At 37.2% G+C, this 26261-nt stretch overlaps 1 protein-coding gene across 2 annotated transcripts in view; it reads left to right on the top strand.

Moving 5' to 3' along the window:
- Positions 1-25983, top strand: part of LOC135695503 (von Willebrand factor D and EGF domain-containing protein) — a 42949-nt gene extending 16966 nt beyond the window's left edge. For both annotated transcript variants that reach the window (XM_065214615.2, XM_089108620.1), the window contains 13 exons: positions 9547-9636; positions 10195-10515; positions 11185-11258; positions 11664-11727; positions 12229-12420; positions 15783-16021; positions 17760-18228; positions 18558-18941; positions 19651-19908; positions 21492-21600; positions 22989-23075; positions 24190-24279; positions 24764-25983. In XM_065214615.2, the coding sequence (XP_065070687.2) occupies positions 9547-9636; positions 10195-10515; positions 11185-11258; positions 11664-11727; positions 12229-12420; positions 15783-16021; positions 17760-18228; positions 18558-18941; positions 19651-19908; positions 21492-21600; positions 22989-23075; positions 24190-24279; positions 24764-25002 (2616 nt within the window). In that variant the 3' untranslated portion in view covers positions 25003-25983. The remainder of the gene's footprint in view (positions 1-9546; positions 9637-10194; positions 10516-11184; positions 11259-11663; positions 11728-12228; positions 12421-15782; positions 16022-17759; positions 18229-18557; positions 18942-19650; positions 19909-21491; positions 21601-22988; positions 23076-24189; positions 24280-24763) is intronic.
- Positions 25984-26261: the final 278 nt, after the last annotated feature.

Genomic DNA, 26261 nt, shown 5'->3' with positions numbered 1-26261 from the left:
GGAAATCGTACAAAAAGTGAAATTTTAATCGAAAAATACTCACTTGTTGTACCAAAAAGTCAGCGAATCCGATCGTTTATCTACAAAAAAGGAAGGCGGTTAGGAAAAGTTGCTGCAAAGGATTCTCGTTAGGCATAAAAAGTTGGGGGCTGGCGGGATTACATAATTTGCATTACAACGGGTTTCCTATGAAAATCAAATTTTCTTGCATCAAGAATAAACAGCAGGAAAAATCTACCACAATTCTTCATACTTTTAAAACCGATCCAGTTTCCTTTTAGCACAAAACCACGAGAAGAGGTAAACATTTTTCGTTCGCGGCGGGGTTCTAGCAGCCGGTTTTTAGTGCAATTTTATCCAAATGAGCAGAAAATCATGTAAAATAATTTAAATTTCGAAAACACGTAAGAACAACAACGCTTACTTGTATTCGCATGCCATCGATTCTGATGCTAGTGAAGAAGGGGATCAGCCAGCAGCAATCGCAAAACCAAAAAACGGGCAGCAGCGTACGTACCGTACGTAGCTACTAAAACGAAGAAAAGGAAGATCGTCAAAACCATAAATTACATGGCTCTTGCAAATGAAATAGCAACAAACGGGGTATCGATCGATAAAAAGGAAAGGAAAATAGCTAGCGAGACTCACCTGTAGCACTGTAGCACTGTAGCACTGTAGCACTGTAGCGCTGTAGCACCGTAGCACAGAAAACGACCGTCGACAACCGCTTCGAGTTCGAAAAGGAATGCCAACCAGCAGTGCACGTAGATTTATTATCATCCAAATCATCCAAATCACCTAAATTATCGGCAAACAGTAGCTTCTTTGTGTTAAAAACGAAACGGATTTGAAAAGCCTCCGTTGAAATGGAAGGGTTGCTGGAGGAAGAAGTTTTGAAATCTTTTGTAGTAGAGAGCAAGAGATATGAGAGAGAAAGGACCTTTAGAAAGGCGGGACAAAGACCTCGGAGAGCACTAATCGAGATCTAGAGGATTTCGAACGAACCCGGGAGAAAACGTACAAATATCTATAAAAAAGGGAGGAAAAACGAAAAAAGAAACCCCACGAGCACAAGTTTGAGGATCCAGGACGACGTGGAAAAAAGAATTTGGAAAATCAGCCGAGCGGTTTTGGCTGGTAATCTTCTCCAAGATCGGGCGGTGTCGTTTGAACCGCTATACGATTTTGACCCAGGGATCTGCTGGAGCATTGTGTTGGGCTTTTGTTGTCGAGGAGAATAGAGTTGATTTGCATATCCGCACATTAGTATTAGTTAGACGTTATTAGTAACAAAGAACTTTAGAATCTTCTAAATGCGCTGCGATTCTCTGCGGTGCTACCAATTCTCACTCCAGTTATTATGGTTGATTCACTTCAGCCATGAGCATCAACACTACGACATTGCCCCGCGGCCTAACCCGTGACCCAGCCCCTTTGAAAATTCTCGCAAAAACTGAACATCTTTGTATTATTTTTGGTTGCTTTTGCAGTTTGGTAAATTATTTCTGAGTGGATGAAGATCCATAAAATAAATGCAAATCCTAAAAGAACTTATCGGTCATCCACGTAGAAAAAAGAAAATTGAAACTCTTCCACTGACACTTAATGGCACAAAAATAAAACGAGTGAAAAAACTAAATCTCTAGGTATTATTTTAGACGGCAAACTCAAGTGGAAGGAACACTTTAAATATCTGAAAGGAAAAGTAGTTAATAAAGTAAATTGTTGTGCTTTTTAAGGCTGGTCGGTGTATGGTAGCAAAATCCACAATGAAATAAACACGATATATATATATATACTATTTACAAGTTATTATTATAATAAATTCCATTCTTGACAACGAACGATCTTGACAACTTTAAACAACTTGAAAACTTCACTTCAAACTACTCGATCACCAACTACTCTCTAACTTGAGCACGCCTCTCCCAACTCCAACTGAGCTAAACAATAGAAGCTACAAACCAACGAAGCTACAAACGCTTCAGCGTCTACAGGATAGGGCATTCTCAATTATTGAAAATGGCAAACGAAAGGACCCCTGGAACAGTGAATGGCTAAGCGTTGATCAGATCATCTCTTTTGATAGATTTATCATGACACACAAAATAGTTAATAAGCAGTGCCCTGAGATCCTCTGGAACAAGTATAATCAGAGGATTGAAATTTCCAGTTACAACACAAGAAACAATAGAAATCTCGACATCCCAAAATTTAAGCTTGAGAGTATATAAAAAGGATTTCACCTCTCTGGGCTTAAAGCTTGGAACAAAATACCCATAGAACTAAGGGAGATTCCCCTGCTCTATCAATTCAAACGAAAATTAAAAGCTCATCTGAAGAGCTCAGTAAAAACCCGAATTAAAACACGACTCCCAGGAAGTTCAGACGTCAAATTCAATTGAATCGTATTATTAAATAATTTTTCTTAATTTTTTGTCTTCCATTATTAGCTTTTTAAATCATAACTTGTAATTTGGTTTCTGATGGGATATCATGTTGAAATAAGAACATTATTATTTTATCGTTGGTGGATAATTTTGGTTGACATGAAAAGTACTGGATCACAATTTTTGACAGTTTGGTTCACTTTTTACAAAGATTAAAAGCACAAAGTATGTCTTAATCTAAGCAACGAGGGAGAAGAACTGAATCATTATACACACCGGCCCTTACTTAGATGCTTGTACCTTAGAGAACTTGGAATTTTATCATTTTAACCTTAGGTAGTTATCGAACAATCCGTTTGTTTAAAAATTCCTAAATGATTGTTCTTTTTCAATTTTTCCAATTGATTTTTGCAAAAGCTACGGGGAATACTGTCTCATTCGCAACAATTTTTGCACAAGATAATTTCTACAAAACCTCCATGCACTAATATCGTATTCAAAAAAATAAACAGTCGATATATCAACTTAACGCTCTGTTCCTCGTTTTTCGTATCATATTAGGAACATTTTACATTACAGTTTTTCAGGGCTATCTGAGAAATACAATTAACGATTTCGAAATACTGGATGTAGAGAACTCTGATTAACGGATGTAGAGAACTTCTTAAAAAGAGGCTGTATAAAGATGGCTAAATAAAAGTGCGATTGTTTAGGGGTTGCTGTTGATAATTGTTTACTTTACTTGAGGGATTGAGCTCACAAGATAACACTTTTGACACTAGCACAGTGGTCGATTTAAAGAGGAGGGGGCAACTAAGGGCAGTTGCCCCTCCCTCACTGAGTTGAAGCAAGTCTGGCGCCCCCTTTTTGGAAATTGTGCGCCCCTTTTCAAGAATGAGAATCAGGTGAAAAAGTTTCTGAGACTTATAGGTTAATTTACTTCAAGGATTACCTCAAAGTATACAACACTTATTGTGAAAATTCCCTTAAAAAGTGAATGGGCAGCCTTCTGTCAGTGGTTGGGGACTGAAACTGTTGTATACAGCGTACACTCGTCACCAATTTATGAAAAATTAACAGCGCCCTCACTACCAACTGCCTCTCCTTCAAATTTGATCTGGATCCGCCCTTGCACTAGCATAAAGGGTACCGTGACAACTCGTGGGATTGGTTGCGAGTAAAGCTCAATGAGAAAAGGACTAGCAAAATTTTTCTTATCATTGGCTCTTTGGTCTTGTTCGAGACAGTAGCGTTGCCACTGCTTGATTCCCTTCAAGTTGCTCATAGTTTCCTCAGTTAGTTCATCTACTATTTTGTTTATTGGCTTTTCGTCTATTTTCATTTGTCTGACCCTTCGCCATTAGCTTTCTCAAGTGGAATTTGAAAGCTAACTTTACTGGTGCTCTTTCTGGCAACCTTTTCACGTGGTGCCCTTTCTGGCTCAAGCAAGGCTATTCACCGTTGCTTCATTTCGGTTGTGATTGGCTTCTGATGTGATCTGCTTCAAATTTCTTCTTTTTTCATTTTATCCATTAATTAGGTGTTTAGCATTTTAAGTAGCACTTTCTTTGGAAGATATCAGGAATTTCTTCATTATTTTGGTTAAAGTTTCTATTATGAGATTAAGGATGTCTGTGTGCTTCAGAAATTTCGTTCATATTTGTTAAAAGTATCAATTGATAGTCCTAATTTTCTATTTAGGTCTTTTTTCGGTGTCTAAAATTCTTCCTAGATATCTAAATGTCTTTCATTCATCTTTGCCATCTGCACCAACAAAATATTCTTCAGTTGTTCTGTATTGAAATTAAAACTTCTTTGTTTGACTTTAAAAGAGAGTTCTTGCTTTTTAGTTTCCCTATGTTGCTTGTCAGTTGTTACATTGCTAGTATCATCAGCAAACGTAAAGTCAGTGCTATCGTATTCTTAATCTTTGTTGTGATTTGCTTTTGGTTGGTCTGGTATAATGATTGCATTTAAATTTTGCAGCTTGAGTGCAACTACAAGTGCGAAAGAAAATCCAGTTGTTTGGGAATAATTCATCTATGGCATTAACAACTTGTACCATATATTGCAGTTTATAAAGTTATATGTAAAACATATGTGACAAATCATCGTCTAATACTTTGCTTCGCTGTTAGATAAGTTGAGGTCTTCAAAGGATGTAGATTTCTTTGGACATATCAAGCAGGGACACAAATAATCGGCAGTGCCTGTGGCTAGGCCTCCGATTAGACGTCTGGCATGGTCTCCAACTGGAACTCTATTGAAGCCTCTGGCTGAACCTATTTCAGGGCTTCTGATAAAATCTCTGGCTGAACCTATGGCAAGGCCTCTGGCTGGGCCACTACCTGGGATTTTGGCTGAGCCTCTGAATGCGCCTCTGGCTGAGGCTATGGCAAGGCCTCTGGCTGGGCCACTACCTAGGATTTTGGCTGAACCTCTGACTGCACCTCTAGCTGAGCCTATGGCAAGGCCTCTGGCTGGGCCACTACCTGGGATTTTGGCTGAGCCTCTGAATGCGCCTCTGGCTGAGCCTATGGCAAGGCCTCTGGCTGGGCTACTACCTGGGATTTTGGCTGAGCCTCTGACTGCGCCTCTGGCTGAGCCTATGGCAAGGCCTCTGGCTGGGCCACTACCTGGGATTTTGGCTGAGCCTCCGACTCCGCCTCTGGCTGAGCCTATGGCAAGGCCTCTGGCTGGGCCACTACCTGGGACTTTGGCTGAGCCTCTGAATGCGCCTCTGGCTGAGCCTATGGCAAGGCCTCTGGCTGGGCCACTACCTGGGATTTTGGCTGAGCCTCTGAATGCGCCTCTGGCTGAGCCTATGGCAAGACCTCTGGCTGGGCCACTACATGGGATTTTGGCTGAGCCTCTGACTGCGCCTCTGGCTGAGCCTATGGCAAGGCCTCTGGCTGGGCCACTACCTGGGATTTTGGCTGAGCCTCCGACTGCGCCTCTGGCTGAGCCTATGGCAAGGCCTCTGGCTGGGCCACTACCTGGGATTTTGGCTGAGCCTCTGAATGCGCCTCTGGCTGAGCCTATGGCAAGGCCTCTGGCTGGGCCACTACCTGGGACTTTGGCTGAGCCTCTGAATGCGCCTCTGGCTGAGCCTATGGCAAGGCCTCTGGCTGGGCCACTACCTGGGATTTTGGCTGAGCCTCTGACTGCGCCTCTGGCTGAGCCTATGGCAAGACCTCTGGCTGGGCCACTACCTGGGATTTTGGCTGAGCCTCTGACTGCGCCTCTGGCTGAGCCTATGGCAAGGCCTCTGGCTGGGCCTCTGCCTTTGAAGCCATAGTTTTCTATGCACAGCTAGGGAAAAAATTAAGAAAATATCGTCTAATGCCAACCTCAGCCAGTACTCACTGGACGCTGTCACGCAACCTTAAACCGTCAAGGGATCAGGGATCCAGTTACCCTGGCTACTAAAGCCACATAAATTCGAGCACAGAAATTCAAGGCTGGACATAAATAAGAGACAGGAGCGGGAAGTGGAGGAGTGTCTTCCTGAGAAGAATGTAATGTAGCTCTGGGCTAACCATTCCTCTCCGCTTCCTGCCCCTATCTTCTATTTCCATTCATGAATTTATGTGGCTATGATACCCAGGGAAGGATTCAGTTTGTTGTTCGAGTAGTGTTGGAAAAGGAAAGAAGCCAATATTCATATAGATAAAATATACTGTTCTGTACGTTTATATATAGTGCATAAATATGTATATAAACATACATAAATCTGTGAATATCTTGTCTTTGTAATTTTGATGCCTTGCTAGCTCATCAGCCAAGCCACCAGGTAGAGCATTTCTAGGCTTTTAACCATATGCTCCTCTGCACCTGGAGACCCCCACACCACTGCGTCACGGGATGATGCCAGCCAATATGTATCAGTGTCTTGAAGCGTTGAACATAAAACAACTGAATGTCCATATGCATGTGTAAACAGTTTCATTACCACAGCATAGCTGTAGAGCTATATGCAATGTTTTTTATCAAAGTTATATACTAAGACGTTATAGCATGGGTAGGAAGGACTAAATTTGAGCATATAATGAGATATGTAGTCATCTTCTTTACGGGACGATGACTTTTACGAAAAGAGCGATACAGTAGGCGATACAATATACAGTTGACATCCACTATCTCGACTGCCCGCTATTTTGAATATTCCTTTTGTCGAACCGTTTTCTGTTTCCCCTGGACGAAAAATGTTCGCTATCTCGAACTTTTTTGTTTTTGGTTATGTCAGAAAATTAAAAATACGAGTAAAAAATCTGTTTGAACGGCAGATGACAGTTAACAGATTAAAAAGACAGTGTTATGATACGATTTAAATGTTTTATTAAGTAAGTGATAACTGTTCTGACAATGAAGCGTTTTGACCCTTCTATCATCAATATGCAAGGGACCTGCATGCCATCACCATCACCTAAGTTTACAGGTTTCCCTTTTACAACTGCATGACAATGACTGTACTGATCAGCTCTCAAGAAGAAAAGATTGTTTTTGCAAATTTCCCATTTTTTCCCTTTGGTAGATGACCAACAATGTCATTGTTTTTTAAAACGCAAACGGCATACTTATCCATAATATTATCAGGTTCTATTGCAGTTTTTCGCCAATCTGGGGTGTCCATTTATCCTGATAAGCATGATACCCTTTGATATACGAATCCATTTCAATGCTTGTAACGACCGCGATAGGAATCTGGTCCTCAACATTCACAATATTACCGTCAGTTGTAACTCTATTTGCTACACTTGCCATACTTCTAAAACCACTGTATACTAACATGAAGGTACTGACCAAAAGTAACAGGTTTAGATTACTTGCGTCACATATTATAATGTGAATGGCTTACAGGATTTTCGTACTCTCGAGTACCGAATAAACGGGGGGATGAGAATAATCGGGAGGATAGGAATTTCTTAAATTTTTCCGTATCCGAGTGCTGACTTGTTTATAGAGCACTTGCTTGCTAAATAAAATGCGTGTATTATACTTGGCTATTGTTTGAAAATGAAAGTCTTGAAAAATCTTGAAAATCAGTCAAAACATGTGTTCGATTTTTGAGAAAGCGAAGCCAATGCAGTGCTCATTTCCTTTCTCGAGTGTACGGGTGAAAAAAACAAGTTGAGAAACAGTCAGAGAGTTCAAAGAAGCAATGGCAACTGCTACAAAACGTTCTGTTACTAAGAAGACTTTGAAAGAAAAGTAGGAAGCAGTAAAAGAGTTAGAGAAAGGGGCATCTAATAAAAGTGTATGGTACATGGTTCCCAATGATACACTTTCAACATGGGTAAAAAACAAACAAAAAATATTTGACGACTCCCAAGCAAGAAATCCAAAGCGCAGAAAAGCAAAAGGCAAAAACCATGAAAGCTTAAACAAGGCAATTTTACAGTGGTTTCTTTTTGTTAGAAATCAAGACGTACATATTGGAGGCGCTTTTTTTAAGAAAAGGCAAAGTTCTACGCAAAGGAAGCGGGGTTATACGACTTTCAAGCGCCAGATGGTTGGATTCGTCGTTGGAAAGAGCCATACAGTGTCACATTCAAGAAGATTTCTGGTGAAGCAAGTCCAGTCACTACAGATATGGTAGCACCATGGAATAAGACCACCCTGCTGTCACAGTACAAACTTTAAGATATTTATATTGCAGATGAGTTTGGACTGTTTTATCAGTGTATGCCTGACAAGTCAATGCATTTGAAGTCTGAAAGTTGCATTGGAGGTACGCACAGCAAAGTCCGCCTGACTGGAATGGCAACTGCCAGTGCTGTTGGAGAAAAGTTTCCCATGTTTGTAATTGGGAAATCAAATAAGCCAAGATGCTTCAATGGGATTTGGTCTTTGCCATGCCGTTATAGACATCAGAAAAAAGCTGGATGAGTGGTGAGTTGTTTCAAGAATGGGTAGAAGAACTGGACAACAAGTTTCTGGCACAGAAACGAAAGGTTGCTCTTGTTGTCGACAACTGTCCAGCACATCCAGAAGTAGAAAACCTGAAAGCAATCAAGCTTGTGTTCCTGCCTCCAAACACAACATCTAAGACACAGCCAATGGATCAAGGGGTAATCCGAAATTTAAAAGCAAAGTACCGAACAGTTTTGGTGCAGAAATACATCAGAGCAATTAATCAACAAAAGTCTCTACCAAAAATTAGCATTTTGGATGCAATGGACATATTAGCCGCATCGTGGTCTCTGGTATCTGAAACAACGATCGTTAACTGCTTTGCCAAAGCTGGCATTTTCTTCGAAAATCAACATCAAGCAGCATCAGATGAAGATGACTTGGTGGAAGAATTGACGAAACTGCAAATAGAGATCAAGAAATTGCTCCAGCCAACACAAGTGCAGGGAAGTAAATTGACTGCGACGACCAAGCCTTAGCAAGAGTAGCATTGCCAACTGAAGATGAAATCATAGCTGAGCTGGTGAAGAAATTGTTGAAGTTGAGGACAGCCAAGAAGAAAGCCATGAGGACAACCAAAAAAGCAACGACAACCCTTTGACAAAGCCAACAACGGACGAAATAAGAGATGCGATGGAGATAATATCAAGATATTTCCTATTCTCAGAGAATGGAGAAGTGCTCCGTGAGAATTTTGTTAAAATGAATGGTGTTGTAGAGAAGGAACTGGTTAGAAAGAGAAAACAAATGATATTAGATGCTTATTTTCCTTTATGATTTAGTTTGACTTGTAATTTTGTATTAGTGACTACATATCCTTTATTGCTGCCTGTCAAACCTTCCAAATTTGAAAAAAAAATTGGATTTTTGGGGTCATCCGATAACTCGAACATTTGCTATCTCGAATAATTTTTCGTTTCCCTTCAGAGTTCGAGATAGCGGATGTCAACTGTATATCTAATTCATAAACTGCAAAAAAATACATGAAAGTACAAAGTCAAGAAATACAAATAATTTCATCTAAAAGTTGATTTTAAAAAAACAGCGGAGGTCAGTGGAAATTACCAGGGGCCCAAACTACTGGGGAAATTCTGTGATTTTGGCCCAAACTACTGGGGAAGACCTTGGGCTTACTGGGGTTACACTGTTAAATTTTACCCAGTAGTTACACTGTTAAAAAATGCTCTGTTTATAGTTATTCTTTTTCTCAACGATTAATTATAAGCCTTTCTTTTCTTTTCAGTTCTTTTGTACAATACAGAGTTGGTACCAGCATTCGCCACGCAACACAAGTCCACTCACAAAGAGCAATCATTTCTTTGCTGGCATACGAGTGAGTGGAGCATTCCATCTAAACGTCTTAAATTCCATTAGATATTGATTATTCTCTGAGTATACTTTGTGCCTGCTCTTTCTCGATACATGCATTCACAGTTTTTGGTTCCAAACTCTGTTTACGAAAACATTATAGTACCCGGAAGTCCTGCGTTTAGACGGTTTTTTATTGTTAATTATTGTTTACGGTGTTCTGTAACTTGTGTTGTTTGCAATTAAATACGTACACATTCTTCATTTTAATGGTTTTAATGTTAGCGTCAGTCTGAGATAGAAATCAAAGGGAGTAGATGTAATCATGTGTTGTCTCTCGCATTTTATCCAAAAAGCCGCGGACGCTAATGTGTTCCTATGTAAAATGTTTGCTTACAATTGCATGGTTTTATATTCACTGAATTCAAATCTCTGGAATCAAATCGTGTGTTAAGGGATTAATATGGAAGTAAAATTCAGTTAAGGAATTAAGATGATTATTTTAATATATCTTTCCTACCCTATATGTGTAAAATCCTTCCAAAATATGTAAATAAAAAAGCTACTTCCATTGCATTCCTAGGTTCGGAACAGAACAATTCATCTGGTAGAAGGAAAAAAAGACGATGTCATATTGGTTGAAGCTACCATACCAATTTTATGCAAACCTAAATTTGATTTGTGTGGCATTAAAATACATATAAATAATGGAAAAGTGGAGTCAGAAGAAACCTGCTTTTTGAGATTGTTTAAAAAAGATAGCCCACAGCATAAAACGTTGCATATATCAGTTCCTGAAAATTTGGTTGAACGACCCACTGAGCACAGTTTTATTAGCCTTACTGTCAACATCTTAGGTGCAATGGAGAGCTGGGCATCTCATAAAAAAATTTCAGACATTCAGGTATTATAAAAAAATTTGACCAAGTTTGATAACAGAGAAAGTAAATAAATTCTTTTAATTTTCATAGTACAATTTAACTTAAGTTCCAAGCTTTATAAAAATGTGACTCTTAATGAGTTGAAAACGCGACAAATTTCGAAAAGATTTTGGCTTCTGTGGATCGAAATAAGGCTAATGCCAACAAACGAAGATATGCGGTTTCTTTTTTTCTAATACCGTAAATCCTCGAATTGCCCCCCCCCCCTTGATAAAGCCCCCTCCCCTCGAATAAGCCCCCACCCTAGAACTACAGACTTCCAATAAGCCTCCCCCTCGAATAAGCCCCCACTGCTATAGTATATTCTCGAATTGGACCCCTCAATTTGACAGTTTTTGCCATCTGAGTTTGCCTATGGCGTTTTATTGAATACCACAACAAATTCGTACTTTTGGTAGTAATTAATTAAATGCTCATAAAGAAATTCCTACTAAAATAAACAAGGTCTTTTAATAATGTCTTCTTATTGTCTACAATTATCTTATAAGGCCCCCCTCGTATAAGCCCCCCTCGAATAAACCCTCGTCCAAAAATATCAAAAATTAATAAGCCCCCAGGGAGCTAATTCGAAGATTTACGGTATGCCATTATCTTGACCGACCATAAATTTGAATTTTTGTATTATTTTGAAGGTTATTACAAGTGACAAGAAGTGGGGATTCTGCTATTCTACTGGCGATCCCCATATAACAACATTCGGCTCCCAGTAAGTCTTAAGTTATTCACTCATTTATTCAGTTATTTACACAAATTCTAAAGTAGCTATTTACTTATTTTCTCTAAATAAGGACACGTGCCCTTTATTTAGTACCTTGCAGATCTCTTTTTTTATCAAAAAATGACTTGCTTTGGTATTTGAGACACTTACATTTATAATTTATAATATTTGCAAATACATTACTCGACCAGATAGCCGTTTCATATCTGAGGCGACACTTAGGTCCCAGACTGTGACAAGAAGCTGGCGAATGCGACGACGACAATGAATCTATGTTCTGACGTTATAGACTCTGAAGAGTGTCAGATGAAAAAGCTTTAGTTTACTCAAATGTTGCCTTTTTCAGAGCCATATTCAATGTGTTTTAGGCCTATTATGACAAATGTCTTTTAGATATTACCACCATTACCAAGTAGGAGATTATCAAATGGTTAGAACTACGAACAATGCATTTGAGGTAAGAGAAAATCTTTTTAGGCATAACCATCATTTCAAACTAAGCTGTGAAGATAAACTTGGAGACAGAGGCACAAAGATCTGATTAATGACAATGACCACCCTTCCATTGCTGATACGTGATAACTTGAAACAGGAATGATAAAAACCTATATTAGTAAATAAAAGCCCATCTGAGCTCAAATGGAAATATTAAGAATCTTGTATGCAGAATCTTGTATCGCAAATCAGAAGAAACCCTTTTCCGGTTGAAACACCTGTTGCAATAAAAAAACAAATATCTATGAGCGAGCCCCTTAAACTTTAAAGTAACGGAGCAAAAAGATTCAATAGTCAAGTAATCGATTATAAATAATGAAATTTAATTGATGGTGAGTGAGGGCCATGTACTTCCCCTTGTCTTTGTCTAGGCACCTGACTATTAAAAAATTTGCTTTAGTTTCATGCAAACACCCTGAAATATGAATAATATTTGTAAGCATTTTGCTTCTGGTTCGCCAAGATTCACATAAGGACATGGCAGTGCGCCAGGGTTGCTTGTAACTGCGGAATTGCTGCAAGAGAAGGGGAAGATATTGTTGTCATCGATATGTGTAGAGATAGCATCCCACGACCACGTCTGCCACGGAAAGAAGAGATGGAGCGATCTGATGGTACAGTTGTAACTGTAGATTCCACTGGACGTCTCTTCACGGTAAAATTAATTCCATTTACTTTTAATGTTCTCTGCTTTATTTTTGTGACAAATCATTCAACGAATAATGTGCGTTGGTCTTTCATCTGACAAAAACTAACTTTCATGCTGCAAAATTGAATCTTGTAAAGTTAAAAACTTTGAAATTTTGTAAAGCATTCCAGAGAAATTTGCTTAACCAATCAAAATATTTGTTTACAATTGGACAAGTTATCCAATTAGGGACAGCCATTCGAGCCAAGTGCAGCTAACTTGTTGGCCATACAAGCTGCCCGACCATACTAGAAGCTAACCAACATGGCATTCTTTGCCACATCACAAAGAAGGGCTTTCTCCGCTTTTCGAGATACAGAAGGCTTTGTCAAAGTATTGGAATGAAACCGCCGAGCGTCCTATTAATAGATCAATTTGTATCTCTCGTGCATGTTTAACAAAAATATCATCTCCAGTGGACATAGTTTAGCACTGCTTTCAGCACTTGGGTTCTTGACTTGGGGAGAGGGATGAAATTAGGACCATCTGGTTCGGAAAAAAGAATTATCGAAATAAGTTGTTGTGCGAGTTATCTCTACAACGTTCAAACCTGAAACCGAAACAGATTTACATTAGCATCTATTGTGCAGATGATAATTTCAAAACCATAAACTGTCATGTCGTTAAATTTTCTGTCTCTGCACTGTCACTGAATTGTTCAGTGTCCGCATTATCTGCATCATCTAGACTTTTTCGACAATAATCTAACTGATGCAATAGTCGTTTTTTATTTCTGAATATAGCTCTTCTATTCGGTCTCCAAAGGCTGGTAATATAGCTGGCGCGTTGGGTGTGCTTCATAAATCTTAAACTGCCTAGAGGCATAAAGATAGATCTGCAGTTTTCTTGTCTCTTGCATCCTTCATAGCACCAAGTCGTTTACCCCACGCAACCAACGTTTGTACTTTTTCAAGTCTTGGCTAGAAACTCCTGGTCGTTTTTATGATGTTCCAGAAGACCCTTTTTCCTTAGCAAAGAAAATACTGTACAGAACCGTTTCCTATAAATCCGTGAAGGCAAACAAGGGCTACTTTTAGATGGTGGTGAGAGCATATGCTGAAAGATCATATAATAGGGCTTTCTGTTTTTACCATTTCTGTTATCTATCAGTTTATGAAGGCTGGGCATATCATTTCCTAGAAGTATGATGGTAATTCAACGTCAAAAAAGCAAGACCTCACAATAAGTTGGATGTATCGACCCTGATAGATGCTGTGCACATAGCGTAGTAGTCAGCAGATAGAAAAATGTTGAAGACTGGGCAGAGATGTAGTTGTTGCTGTGGAGAAACTGCATGGCAATTACGTGGAAGCACACTAAAATATTCTCTCCCACCCGATTGATATCAATTTTTGAACTCTACATCAAAACTAGTCTAGAAAAAACTGGTTTGATAAAGTTCCGCCTCAGGTTGTCACTGACAGTCGATTCACAGTGTGCATTCCAATTTTTGGACAAAACCCCATGTATCTCGGAAAACCCTCCTCTCCCGCCCGACCAACATCCAGTTTTGAATTCTACACAAAAGGCTGGTCTACGAAAAGTTGCTCTGGTAAAGTCCCTCGTCGGGTGGTAATGCTCCCCTTTGTGTGGACTTGCCTCGAAACTCTCTCACGGAAAAATGGAAGAAGGAGACTCCTTTGTGCTTCTAGAATCTAGACTATCAACATTGAGCTTTGTTCTCTTCGCTTGAGATGAAAATAAAGTGCGCCCAAGATAGCCTAAAGCACAAAAGGAACAGTTTGGAACCGCGACAGTGTAAACATTTGCGAACCGTAACGGTACAAAATTGTCCCGGGACAGTGTAAACGGGGTCTAACTCACAGGTACGCTGCACTGATCTGGTACGCTGTGAGGCAGATTTGTTTACTTCCGCCACTTTTAATAGTGTCAAAAAATCTTGCTCCATTCTGAGCCCTTATAAATTTGATAAAAGTAAGGATTGATTTCGTTCACTTCTGTTTTTAGTCCAGTTGCTTAAAGTGAAAATCGTGACAGATTGGAACAAAGCATCAAACTTTTTATCGTTTTACCTAGGGACACGGGGATCAGTTCCAGAAGGGGCACAGATTCCTATCGATTTCGGGAAATAAATTAGAGATATAAATCGTATGAGATCAAAATAATTTCCCCTAAATGCTATCTTGAAGATATTTTACGTATAGTTGTATCAATGAAGAAGGTTTTTGATTACTGATTAATTTCTGTCAATGATCCATATGTAAAACTGCTTTTTGTTTTTATTTCGGTACGTTTAAAATATCCCAAAACGAAGGATCAACACATGGAATTTTGTAGAAAAAAATAGCAAACTACCTAATCTCTTATTTGATTTCACATTCATTAAACTAATCGACGATGGAGATTTAAAATCCAAGATGTGCCAAGAAAAATTATAGCCGGAAGTTACATGTTTTTTATTACGTCATCAAAAATGGTGAAAATTCTTCAAAAGTCAGACAAGGACTTGACCTCAACTTGTCTTGCTTTTTTTCCACGATTATCCGTTCGAAATTAGTTAAAATTGTCTTTTTCGTCGCTATGGAAGTGGCTGGTTTGATTATTTCTATAAAAACAGTTGTAAAGATAAGCAGCTAGCTTTTCATATGTATATTGTTTGTTAATTACTTGTGAAATGGTACAAAATTTAAAAGAAACACCTTTGCAAAAAGTAAATATTTTGAAACAGACTGAAGCTTTTCGTCTGAAACTCTTAATATTATGCAAAAACTATAATTTCGAAATTATAAGAGCCCGATGGTCGTTCCCTCTAGCAGATTTGGCATCTGTTTACATAAACATAACAAAATCGATATTGTATCGACAGAAGGAGTTCGTTTTCAACTATTGGTAATATTTTCAATAGGCAAGCGGCACTGATTAAGCAACCTCCACAGTCATGTGTTAGCGTTTCTGACTGGCCTATTTTGATGGGTATGTAAAATTCCTAGCGTAGAGTTTTCGATTAATGTACTGACGATTATACTCTGAAGAGCTTTAGTATGTCGACAAAAGACGAAAAATTTTAGCATTTTTCAAAAATTTGCTTTTTTCAAAGCCAGATGTTGCATCAATACCTTTGTTTTTACCTTTTATTAAACTTCTATTCATTGTTGTCACTAGGATGTTTGTGTGTGATTCTTTGTTGTAATGTCAGTCGAGTTTCAGTTGCCGTTGTGTGAAATTGTAGTTTTTGAGGTCGTGCAATGGTAGAGCCTTATCGGAGGGGAGCCGTGGGTATCTCGCTTCAAAAGTTCTAACCATCTGGTTTGATGACATAGTTACCATTGTATCTTTAAAACTGAAATATCACAAAATTATATTGATAGATATCATTCTCATCTGGAGCCACTATCACGTTCAACACATTTTACTGGAGCCACGGTAATACATATTTTGGGGACATCACAGTTAAACTCCCTCCATTGTATCATGGCAAGACCTTAGGCCTTTGTGGAACATATGATGACCAAAGAGACAATGAACTTATAAGTAAAAGTGAAACAATCTGGGATACTAAGCTACCGCCACATAGAGTTGCACCAAAGGAGTTCACGGAAAGTTGGAGGTGGGTTTAGATATTCTTTCAAATGCCTTTTGGATCAAATTCTCTCACTAAAGACTAAACTACAACGTACTGGTTAAAATGTTTAGGTGTCTATGGACGCTCCGGAATTACAATTTTGTATCACATTATATTATGTATGCCATTTTTTAGATAAAAGGTAAAATCTTTGTGCACTGTTTCGCAGACAACCTGTTGATATTAAAACTGGGAATCAACTTTAAAATTATGTATCTCACGTACTTTAAGAGGAAAGCAATGTCTATAAAACGTAAGGTGCAGACTCTTGGGGCACGTATACACCTTTTGACCTGCCAAGCAATGCAAAATCCCATACTCTTGATTTTAGCAAACCATGGTAGGTCTCTGGCGAGCATCAAAATTAGAAAGAATAACTTCACTCTATAAGACCTCGTGTAAAATGAAATTAAATTATCTTTGTTGCATAATGTCTTTTTTGCAGAAAATGCAAAAAATTTTGTATAATGCCATCGTAACTTTGCAGCATGTAGATGGTTCATATAGGACAAATTTTCTAGCAAATGTTTAAAATATACATTTTCTAATAGCCAAGAATTATGTAGACTGGCATATAAGTGTGAAATATGAGTGAAGCTATCTTAAAGTATAGCTAACAATGAACTTAAACACGACAACGAGGACAAGCAAACTATTTCGTGCCATCTTCAAACATTAGTTAAAGTCGATTGTTCAAGTACTTGTTTGGAGATAAGGCCACAAACAACTAGAGGGATTCGTCTTTAGACTCAGTAAATCGAGGACGGTTTGAGAACACTGTTAAGTAATAAAGGAAGCTAACCAGCAAATTAAACTTCAGATCGAAACAGAAACTAAGCTTGTATCCATTACTAAGCTTTGGATACATTTTTTGCTCTGCAATTACTGCTAAAAAAACAGTTACTAACAATCACCAAAACTGTGCTTTAATTTTTTGTGATTTTAAAATGTTTTTCCTCTCCTAGTAGTGATAATCCTCTCCTAGTGAATTGCTCTCGAATTAAACTTTTAACAACTCAAGCCGATCATTGTGCATATCCTGAACTGAAGAGCTCACATATTATTATTTTGCCAGCTAATTTAAAAGGTATATTTTTAGCACGTTTTCAGGATATTTTAATTACATTTTCAGCATATTTTATTTACAGGACTGCAAATTTCTATGTAAGCTGCAATGAATACACAGATGAATTGGAGCAAAACCGACTTAAAATTTATTTTGTCCTGTAGAAACAAAAGTTATTCACTTAATGGAATTTAGACTGGAATTGAGCATGAAAATGATTTTTTCAGTGAAATATTTTTTTTTGATTTGCTAATTTGTGCGCAACAGTCTTGCGTTTTTCTGTATCTGATGGACTTCCTTTGGCAAAAACAGCACGGCCTTAGCATTCAAATTTGGTTTAACTAAGGCAGCCTTTCCATTAGGCCGGATAAGAACATAACCGGGTTAAAAGTTATCCGTTTTTAAAGTGAGTCAATGGAAACGGTATTTTTCATAGTGGCAGTGTTATTTTTCTTATAAGCAATGTAAAAGCAAAAACATCCATTCTCTTTTCCTCGAGCAGTATTGGAGAGATAGCAATCTATGGTAACAACTAGACTAGGTCTCTGCGGACAAGTCGCTTTCTTTTTAAATTGTTTTTAACGCGTGTTTTATCTCTTTGATTAAAAAACTTATGTTTAAATGATTTTCTAAGCAAGCAATTCACATTCGTTTTAGACTTAGAAGTGACGAAAGTCTCTTCTATTACAAGCCAAAGGATAAAGTATGCAAAAGAAGAACACGTGAAAAACAATACTGCAAATGTGAAGAGATTATGATTGACGGAAAGGTAGAAAATAAGGCAACTTGTGGAGCACTCGGAGAAGCTGCGATGTTTTCTGCAAACCAGAAGCCATTAAGATTTGCAAATGAAGATATTTGCAGTCGAAGAAAGAGGAGATCGGTACACAGAAGCGGTGATTCAATCACGATACCTGATGACGATGGATCAAGCGATTATGTGTATGATCCTACTCCGTTAAACATAACCATTCCAGTATGGCCAACAAAAACAGGAAAAACCCAAGCAGATGTCCAGAAGTATTGTACAGATACAATAATGAACTCCCAGACAGGAAAGATGTGCCAAAAGTTGGATTCGTTTGATTTCAGTCCAACTATTGACCAATGTGTAGAAGATATAAAGGTATACGCCATTTCGAAACAACAGCCATCATTATGTTAATATTTTTTTCCCTGTACACATCTTTTCTTGCTGGCCAATATTTATCAAAATGGCTATACCTTTACCTTTGTATAATTTAAGATGTATGTAAAAAAATCACATACCTCTTAGAAATGCAGGTTTGTCATAGCCACAATTTTTTATACCTGACTGGTAAAATAGTTAGCTGGTCAGTCGAAAGATCTTAAAGTACAAAATCAGCATTGTTCATAAAACTTACTATTGAAAGCAGTATAAACAATAACAATTCTAAAGACAATTTAACGAATAAATCCAGTTGTATCTTTCAGGTCACTGATGATTTTGAATTGGTGACATCAGCAATCCAGAGTTTAGCTGAAAAGTGTAAAGATGACTTAATTTCCAATGTTACATACTGGTCAAGTGATCCATCAGGCAATGGCACGCTAAGCCTACCAGCTGAAGTATTTGCGATTTCATGCCCTGGACTGTGCAGTGGAAAAGGCACGTGTGTAAATGGAACATGCGAGTGTTTTAAAGGGTTTTCCGCACCTGACTGCTCTGTCAATATAACAACTGGTCCTACATTTAGATACATTCAGAACAACGGCTTCTGCGATATTCAAAAAAGAAGTGATTGTTCCCGTATACGTGTTATTGGGAGGAATTTCATCGCCTCGCGAAACCTTTCTTGTCGAATGACACCTATCAAGGTATTTGATGTATGAACTTGAAAAAAATGAGCCATTATCTATATTTATTCAATAAGAAGATATATCTAAACTAATATAAAAAGTCTCAGAACATTTTAGAGCGTTTTCGCATTGATAGTATTTTTTTCTTCTTTCAAACTTCGGTTGTAAAAAGTTTTACAATTTTTTGATAGTGGCTTTCAAATTGTTCATATTTTTAAAAATCGCATCACATCTTTTCAGTGGCGTCGCCCCGGGGTGGATTGGGCTGGACATGTCTACCACAGTTAACCTTTGGTGAGGGGAAGGGGGGGAGTTCGGCTGTTCAGATCGATTTCGATTTTTGCACTGGCAAAAAAGCCACTGTTACGAAAAAAGCTGCTTGAGAAAGTTGCTAGTCTAAAAAATTCAAAATAGATAAAAATTCTTTTAGTTTAGTGGGCGTGCCTGAGAAAATATGTTTTTATCCACCCCAGTCTTTTGGAACTGGCGACGCCACTGCATCTTTTATGCCTTTGGAAATCCTTATTGGAGGAGACTCGGCGAACTCCGATTTGAGTTCTTTGAGCCTCCTCTCCGCATCGAGGCTCCCTGTGCATGCACAGCTCATTACGTTCTGACTAGATATGTATCCCTATTGGCTATTCCAATGTGCTTTTGACAGCAATAAACCTACAAGAAAAATACTAAGCACTGATATCAATTATTCAATATTGATTGATTTTTGCAGATGTCCAATCTTTCTGACAGCAAAACAGATAAACAGATCTTTACAAAGGCAACATTGCTAAGTTTTGGAGAGATGACTTGCGACATGGTGGATAATCCAGTCAAAAGTTACACCTCGTCAATTAACGGCACACCGTATGTAAGATTCAAAGTTGAAGTCTCAAACGATGGGATAATATTCAGTAAGCAGTCCCACAATTATACAATCTACGATTCCAAGTGCATTAACTGCACCAATAATGGCACATGTCAATTTCAGGTGAGACAAAATTTTGTTGTCATCCTATGTTTCAGTCTCATTTCATCAAGATAAACTAAAACACTAAGATAGTCTAACTAAATCCTTTTCGCATCCCAATTTTCGGTGGAACGGGCTCTGCTGTCCGACAATAGATCTCCTTTGACAAGAGCAAGCCTTGGCGAGGCGAGTGAGCCGTTACTCTCACATTTCTATCATATTTCAGTACTGTTTCTAGCCATTTTTCCTTCTCCAACTTTCGGGTTCTCCATGCCCTCTACCGAAGCAAAGTGACGATTTGAATCATTTCTGTATTTTCTGTGTTTTCAAGGATATTAGAGTGGCTCACGCACCCAGCTATTTGATTTTCTCAAGAAAATAAACGGCTAACGAGCAACCAAGCAGCTTTTCGCAAACATTACTCCACAATAACCCTTCTGGTGGGCAGTACTGACTATTGGCATGAGAACATAGATCACAGCAAAGTCAACCTTAGTATGTTCTTCTACTTAAAGAAAGCTTTTGACACGTATACACTTTTGACACCATAGCCATTAGAATGAAAAAGTTGCGCGCATATGGGGTCAGGAGCAAGTCTGGGATTTGGTTCAAATCTTACCTCACAAACAGAAAGAAATTTTGCTCTCTAAATGGTGTGCATTCAAAAGCTAGGAAAGTAACCTGATTCATGCCACAAGGATCTCGCGTAGACCCTCTTCTATTCCTCATTTTTGTATAAGATCTTGAAGAATGCTTAGAATCCTCTTGACCTAGCATCTATGCTGGAAATACTAGTTTGACAATGGAAAACCAACTGATCTGATCTGGTCAGATCTGAGTAAATCTTTCTTGAAGAATTCCTGGAGGAAAAATTCCCTAGCTGCAAGTTTTTCAAATATTTAATCCTTTTCTATCTTATATTTATTTATCATATTTCATCCTTTTATATCAAAAGACATTTTTCTAATATTTCATCAACTGTTTTCTAATTGCATGTTTATCATGTTTCATTCTTTATTTCCCAATCGCATGTTTATCACATATCTTCCTTTATTTCCTAACCGCATTGCTATCATATTTAATCCTTTATTCCTTAATCGCATATTTATCGCATTTCTTTCTTGAAATATCTAATTGCATGTGTATCGTATTCTTCCTTTATTCCCTAATCGCATGTTTATCACATTATTTCCTTTATTCGCATGTTTATCATGTTTCATCCTATATCCTCTAATCGCATATTTTTCAAATTTCATCCTTTTTCCATTATCGCGGTTATATTTTGTCATATTGCCTCTAGGAGGACCATTATAGTAAAATTATCAGCCTGCCCCTGTCCCTGCCACTTAAATAGGGCTGGTTTATCGTCACGTCTTGGCATGCTTATTCATACTCCCTGTACAATCGTCTTGTAGTGTCATCTGTCTGTAAGTGTAAATTTCTAGTTGAATTATAAAGAAAAACGCTCTCGCATATAGCATTGTATTTCATCTTTTTTATAGTTTAAAACTTGTAAATATTTGTAAAAATTGTGATAAAAGATAACTAGATTATAAAATAATGAAAAAATGTTTGCAAAATTGAATTATTTGCTCATCTTCTAGGAAGGCACATGTTTGATAAACGGTTATTGCTTTAAAAATGGAGAAAGTCCATCATTCAGTTCCTGTTTACGATGTGAGCCAAGTTACAATGTCAGCGCATTTTATCCAGGTAAAAATTTATTAGAGAAATTTCTAATCACTGAAGTTTAGATGTCTAGTATACCGTTTTATGTCAAAACTTTTAGTGGAATTTTTTAAACTATCTATCATTTTGTTTAATCATTTATTCCTTCCTTTAAAACGGGTCTTCAAGAAAATTCAATAAGCATAAACAAAGTGCTATTGGCCTAAACAAAAAAATATTTGACAAGAGCAATAATGCCCGGTTATAACAGTGAACATGCTATGAATAAATCCTTAAATTTATGACGCTTTTTAAGTATTGTTGTACAATGTTTGATGTAATGGTGGCCAAACCAGCGCAACATTACACCCAAAATTTGTCGATTTTTCAAAAACCACAACCACTGGAGCAAACATATTATTTCAAGATTCTGTTGGAAACTGAACATGACAACTCGGTTACAGACAAAACGACAAACTGGTGCAGTGTTTTGTAGGTCTTTATGAACTTTTGATGATAGCGAGAAAAGAAGTCAAAACAGAGCTAGGCATGACCAGAAAATGGATAAGGAGTGGAAATGAAAGGGGCTATTTGAAAACATAATCATAGACTCTCCTTGTTCGCATAGTGATTTTTCATCTATTCGATCGAAAGAACAATTCTGTTAAGCTAGCTTACTCGTTCTTTAAAGCCGATTGTTCAGTTTATGTTTGGTTTTCAACTTTTGTAAATTGCATTCGCAGCTTTCTGACCAAAGCAAAACAAATAAAAGTGGCGTGAATTTCCTCTCTGGGCTTGCGTAGATGTGAGTTTATTACACAGGAAAAGGCATTGTGTTGAGATACTGGAAAAGGAATTGTCGAAAACAATTTTCTTATATTTTAATATTTTCAAAAATGTCTGTACCTTAAATTTTCTTTTTGAAACAAGCTGAAATAGCTTAATAATTTAATTCGGGGACCTTCCTTATTTCCTTCATATTTTCTGTCAAAATTTTTTTGAGAAATGTTTCTTGAATCTTTTCCAATATCAAGATGTTAGAAAGAATAAAACAATTACTGGAAGTAATGCAACCACTTCCACTGCTCATATATTTCTGTTTGATGAACATTTTGCAACAGGGCCTAACAAAACTTCAGTTTAGGTTTGGACTACCGATAGAGCAAATGGAGCAGCAAATTGGTCTTCAACGATAAGCCAAAATATTATACGGCACAAAATTTTTCAAATTTCTTGAGTTTCAAATCCATACCTTTAATCAACGATCATTTGCTTACTGTTCTAAAAGTCTTGCGCATCAACGATCTCTTGGCATAATGCTTTATTCATTAATAACAACGGCTTTGGACCATCTCTTGGCATATACTTAACCTATTTATTGGATATTTTCCAATTTGTACACAATTACCTTTAAACTTATCTGCTTTGTTCAGTCAAAACAGGTATCTGTGCAACTACAACAACAGCACCGTCAACCAGCACTGTAAAAAGTACATCCGATCGTTTGCCCACAAGAGAAGGTAATATTTTCACTTGCTTTTTCTCAGACTCTTTCTTACAAGCTGAAATAGTAATTTCCAAATACATAGATTTTTGATAGAGTTCCCAAAGTACCTTTATAACACAAATAAATGTTTATTCCAAAGGTAGACTTAATCGGTAAGGAAAGGCTTTTTTAATCCCTCACCTTACTTTAGGGGCTGATTTGATACGCAGAATATACTTGAAATAACAAAAAATTTGAGTCACAAACAAGATAAGAAAAGAACTGAATGTAAGTGCTCTAGTCTTGAAGTCTCTAGTCTTAAATAGACATACACTCAAAACACAGCAAAAACACTTTAAGGAGTTATATTGAAGAAATAATAATGCAAAGCTGTGTGACATGTTTACAGTTTGATGTCTAAAACAAGCTGTGGATAGAAATAGCAGTAGCCGCAAGAATTACTGAATTTCAACTGCCTTCTATTATTAATAGCTACTAATTTTGTCAATGAAAATAAGAAATTATCTAAAAATTCACGACTTAGAAAACTAATATGGTTGGAAAAGGCCTGTTCTTTCATTGGTGAACAACAAAACAAATGCCGATTCAGAAGAAGTAGATATCAGCAGCATAAACTCATTTCTTTGATAAGAATACTTTAAATTTAGCTCAGTCTCAATATTCTGAGAACATTCTCATTTTGAGCTTGAATATAGGTTGTAAAGTGTTTTTTCAAATCTGAAATGGTTTCAGGGGAACACAGTCCAACCTCGTACAGAAATCACCCTTTTTGGATCAACGAGATATGCAAGTCATCCAGTTTTCTGTTATTGTCATCGCGAAACAGGCAACTGCAGACAAATACGAGACACAAATAAACGACCTGAGGCTGAGAAATAGTCTTAAAATATTCTTGACGATTCGAGGATTTTGAGCTTAATATTCTTATATTTATATAAATAAAAGTGTGTATAAAGTGTCTATGAACTGGTGTTTTTCAGGCCGAATGGGTATCTTCACAACAGCCTTAAGTTATATATGTGATTGCTAAATGTGTAACTGTAATAAGGATTTTAGTGATCCTTCAAACTTTTTGCCCTGCTATGTTGATGTTTGAAAGTAGCCTTGGCATATATTTCTGTTTATAGGAAGTGGCAATCGAACAACAACAGATAGACCATCAACCAACTCGGAAAAACACAATGTTACCACCAACCATAACAATTCAACTACCAAAGGTTAGTAAGGTTTGGAATTGATTTGTGATCATGTTTTTTGCAATCCGAGAAGCCCAAGAATTCTGTTTGGTAAAGTATTAAATACATTCACTGAACATTCGATCAAACATTAAAGAGTTCTCCTAAGGCTCGAATGCTTAAAACGGTTTGAAAATCGAAATGAATCCTGGCAAGGGGGAGGCCTGAAACCTGTCAATGTTCCTGGCGCAGTTTTATTGACATTCAAAGCTTTATAATGATTTCTATCCTCGAACTCAATTTTAACATTATCAACTTATCTGGAATAAGAACTTTTGCAAAGCTGGTGTTGCAAGTTATTTAAAAAAGGAACGTTCCCTTTAACAAAATTTGTTGCCGTGGCATTTTTCGTCAGTTTCCATTAACATAATATCGCAATTTTTGTTTAGAATGCATTTAATATATTTAATATCAATAGAGATATGGTTTAAGGAACATTGAATTTTTAAAAGAAATTTTCATTCAGCTCACTCAAAGAATGAAACTCTCAAAACAACAGTGTCAACCAGAGCCAAAAACAAGGGAAAGATGGCGACCATCATTTCTTGTTCAGTTGTTGGTGGTATTCTTATACTGGTTTTCTTGATAGTTTGTGCATTGAAGTTTAAGAAAGCTCATACTATCAAAACCTATCCAGTTGATCCAGCAGAACTGAGCAACCACATTGAGCTACAAAGAACCGAAGACTTGACTTTGGCACATTGAACTGGTCATTTTCATTTTTATCCTTATTTTTTATTTTCACCTGTTATGTGCATGATCAAAATAACTATCAAAATTATGATTGGCTTTGTAGTTTCGAATAATAAATCATTTAGTTCTTTAGCTGCTATTGTATCTATTCATGGACATAACAGAATAGAATTTGCTATTCCGTCGAGTACATATTAATTAGTCGATAATATTTACTAAGATTTTTTGGGCACGTGATGAGAAGGGAAGGCTTGTAGCACCTAGCGGTTACTGAAAAGATAGAAGGAAAGAAAGGAAGAGGAAGATCAAGAATTGGATATGTGAAGGCTTTGAGCACGTGGGCAAATGTAGAAGCTAAAGAATTGATTAAGACAGCTAAGAGCAGGGTAGAGTGGAAGGCCATGACAGTCAGCCATGCTTTGAAGGAGCACGACACCCAGAGAAAGAGAGATTTACTAAGACGTTTAGAAGAAACCATAGTAAAAATAGCGTTGTATCTGATCGATTTAAAAAACATGTTTTAATAAATAATAAAGGATCAAAAGCATGACAATTTTGATCGGCTTCTTGAAAATCATGGAGCAGACGTTTAACTTGCCCTTTGTGTGAATAGAAACTTTGCTATGAACCAATATTGTGTCTTCTGTAACCATAACCTTTTGTAACAGCATTTAATTAGTTAATTGATAATGGATAGTTGCACACATAATTGATAATGTGATTATGCATTTGTCATTCAATCTTTGAAATTTTTAGACTTAATATTTGTAAAGGTTGATTCTTGTAGCTGTGATTTAAGATTGAAAGTGTTGTATAAAACTCTCAAAAACGAATATATTGACGATGGTATAAAACTAGAGTGATATTAATTCAATGTAATTTTATGATTAGAGATCTCAAGCGGAATGTGTATCTTTTGATGTATCTTATGTAATAATTTGTAATCAAAATTTTCAAACACTGACAATTAAAGATATTTGCTTTGTTTCTTTTGCTCTATGTGCGAGACCAAATTTTAATTGTACTACATTGACAAAGACATTCTTTATTGAGGACATAGTTGGTTATCTCCGATAAATGATGTTTGAATTTAAGATACAGCAGTAAATTATTGTGTTGCGAAGCTATTGGTAAATAAGCAGTCTAATCTTGATAATCATAATAGAGACCTTTACTAAATCTTTTATTTCTAAATTCACTTTTTTTTTGGTTTTGCTTTTGTTTGTGCAATGTTAGAATAGTGAAAAGAAAAGTTTTACAAATACTAGGAG

This window comes from Rhopilema esculentum, chromosome 2, assembly GCF_057945365.1.
Source record: "Rhopilema esculentum isolate cy_ngs chromosome 2, ASM5794536v1, whole genome shotgun sequence".
Classification (NCBI taxonomy): Eukaryota; Metazoa; Cnidaria; class Scyphozoa; order Rhizostomeae; family Rhizostomatidae; genus Rhopilema; species Rhopilema esculentum.
This window is presented reverse-complemented; position numbering and strand designations above follow the sequence as displayed.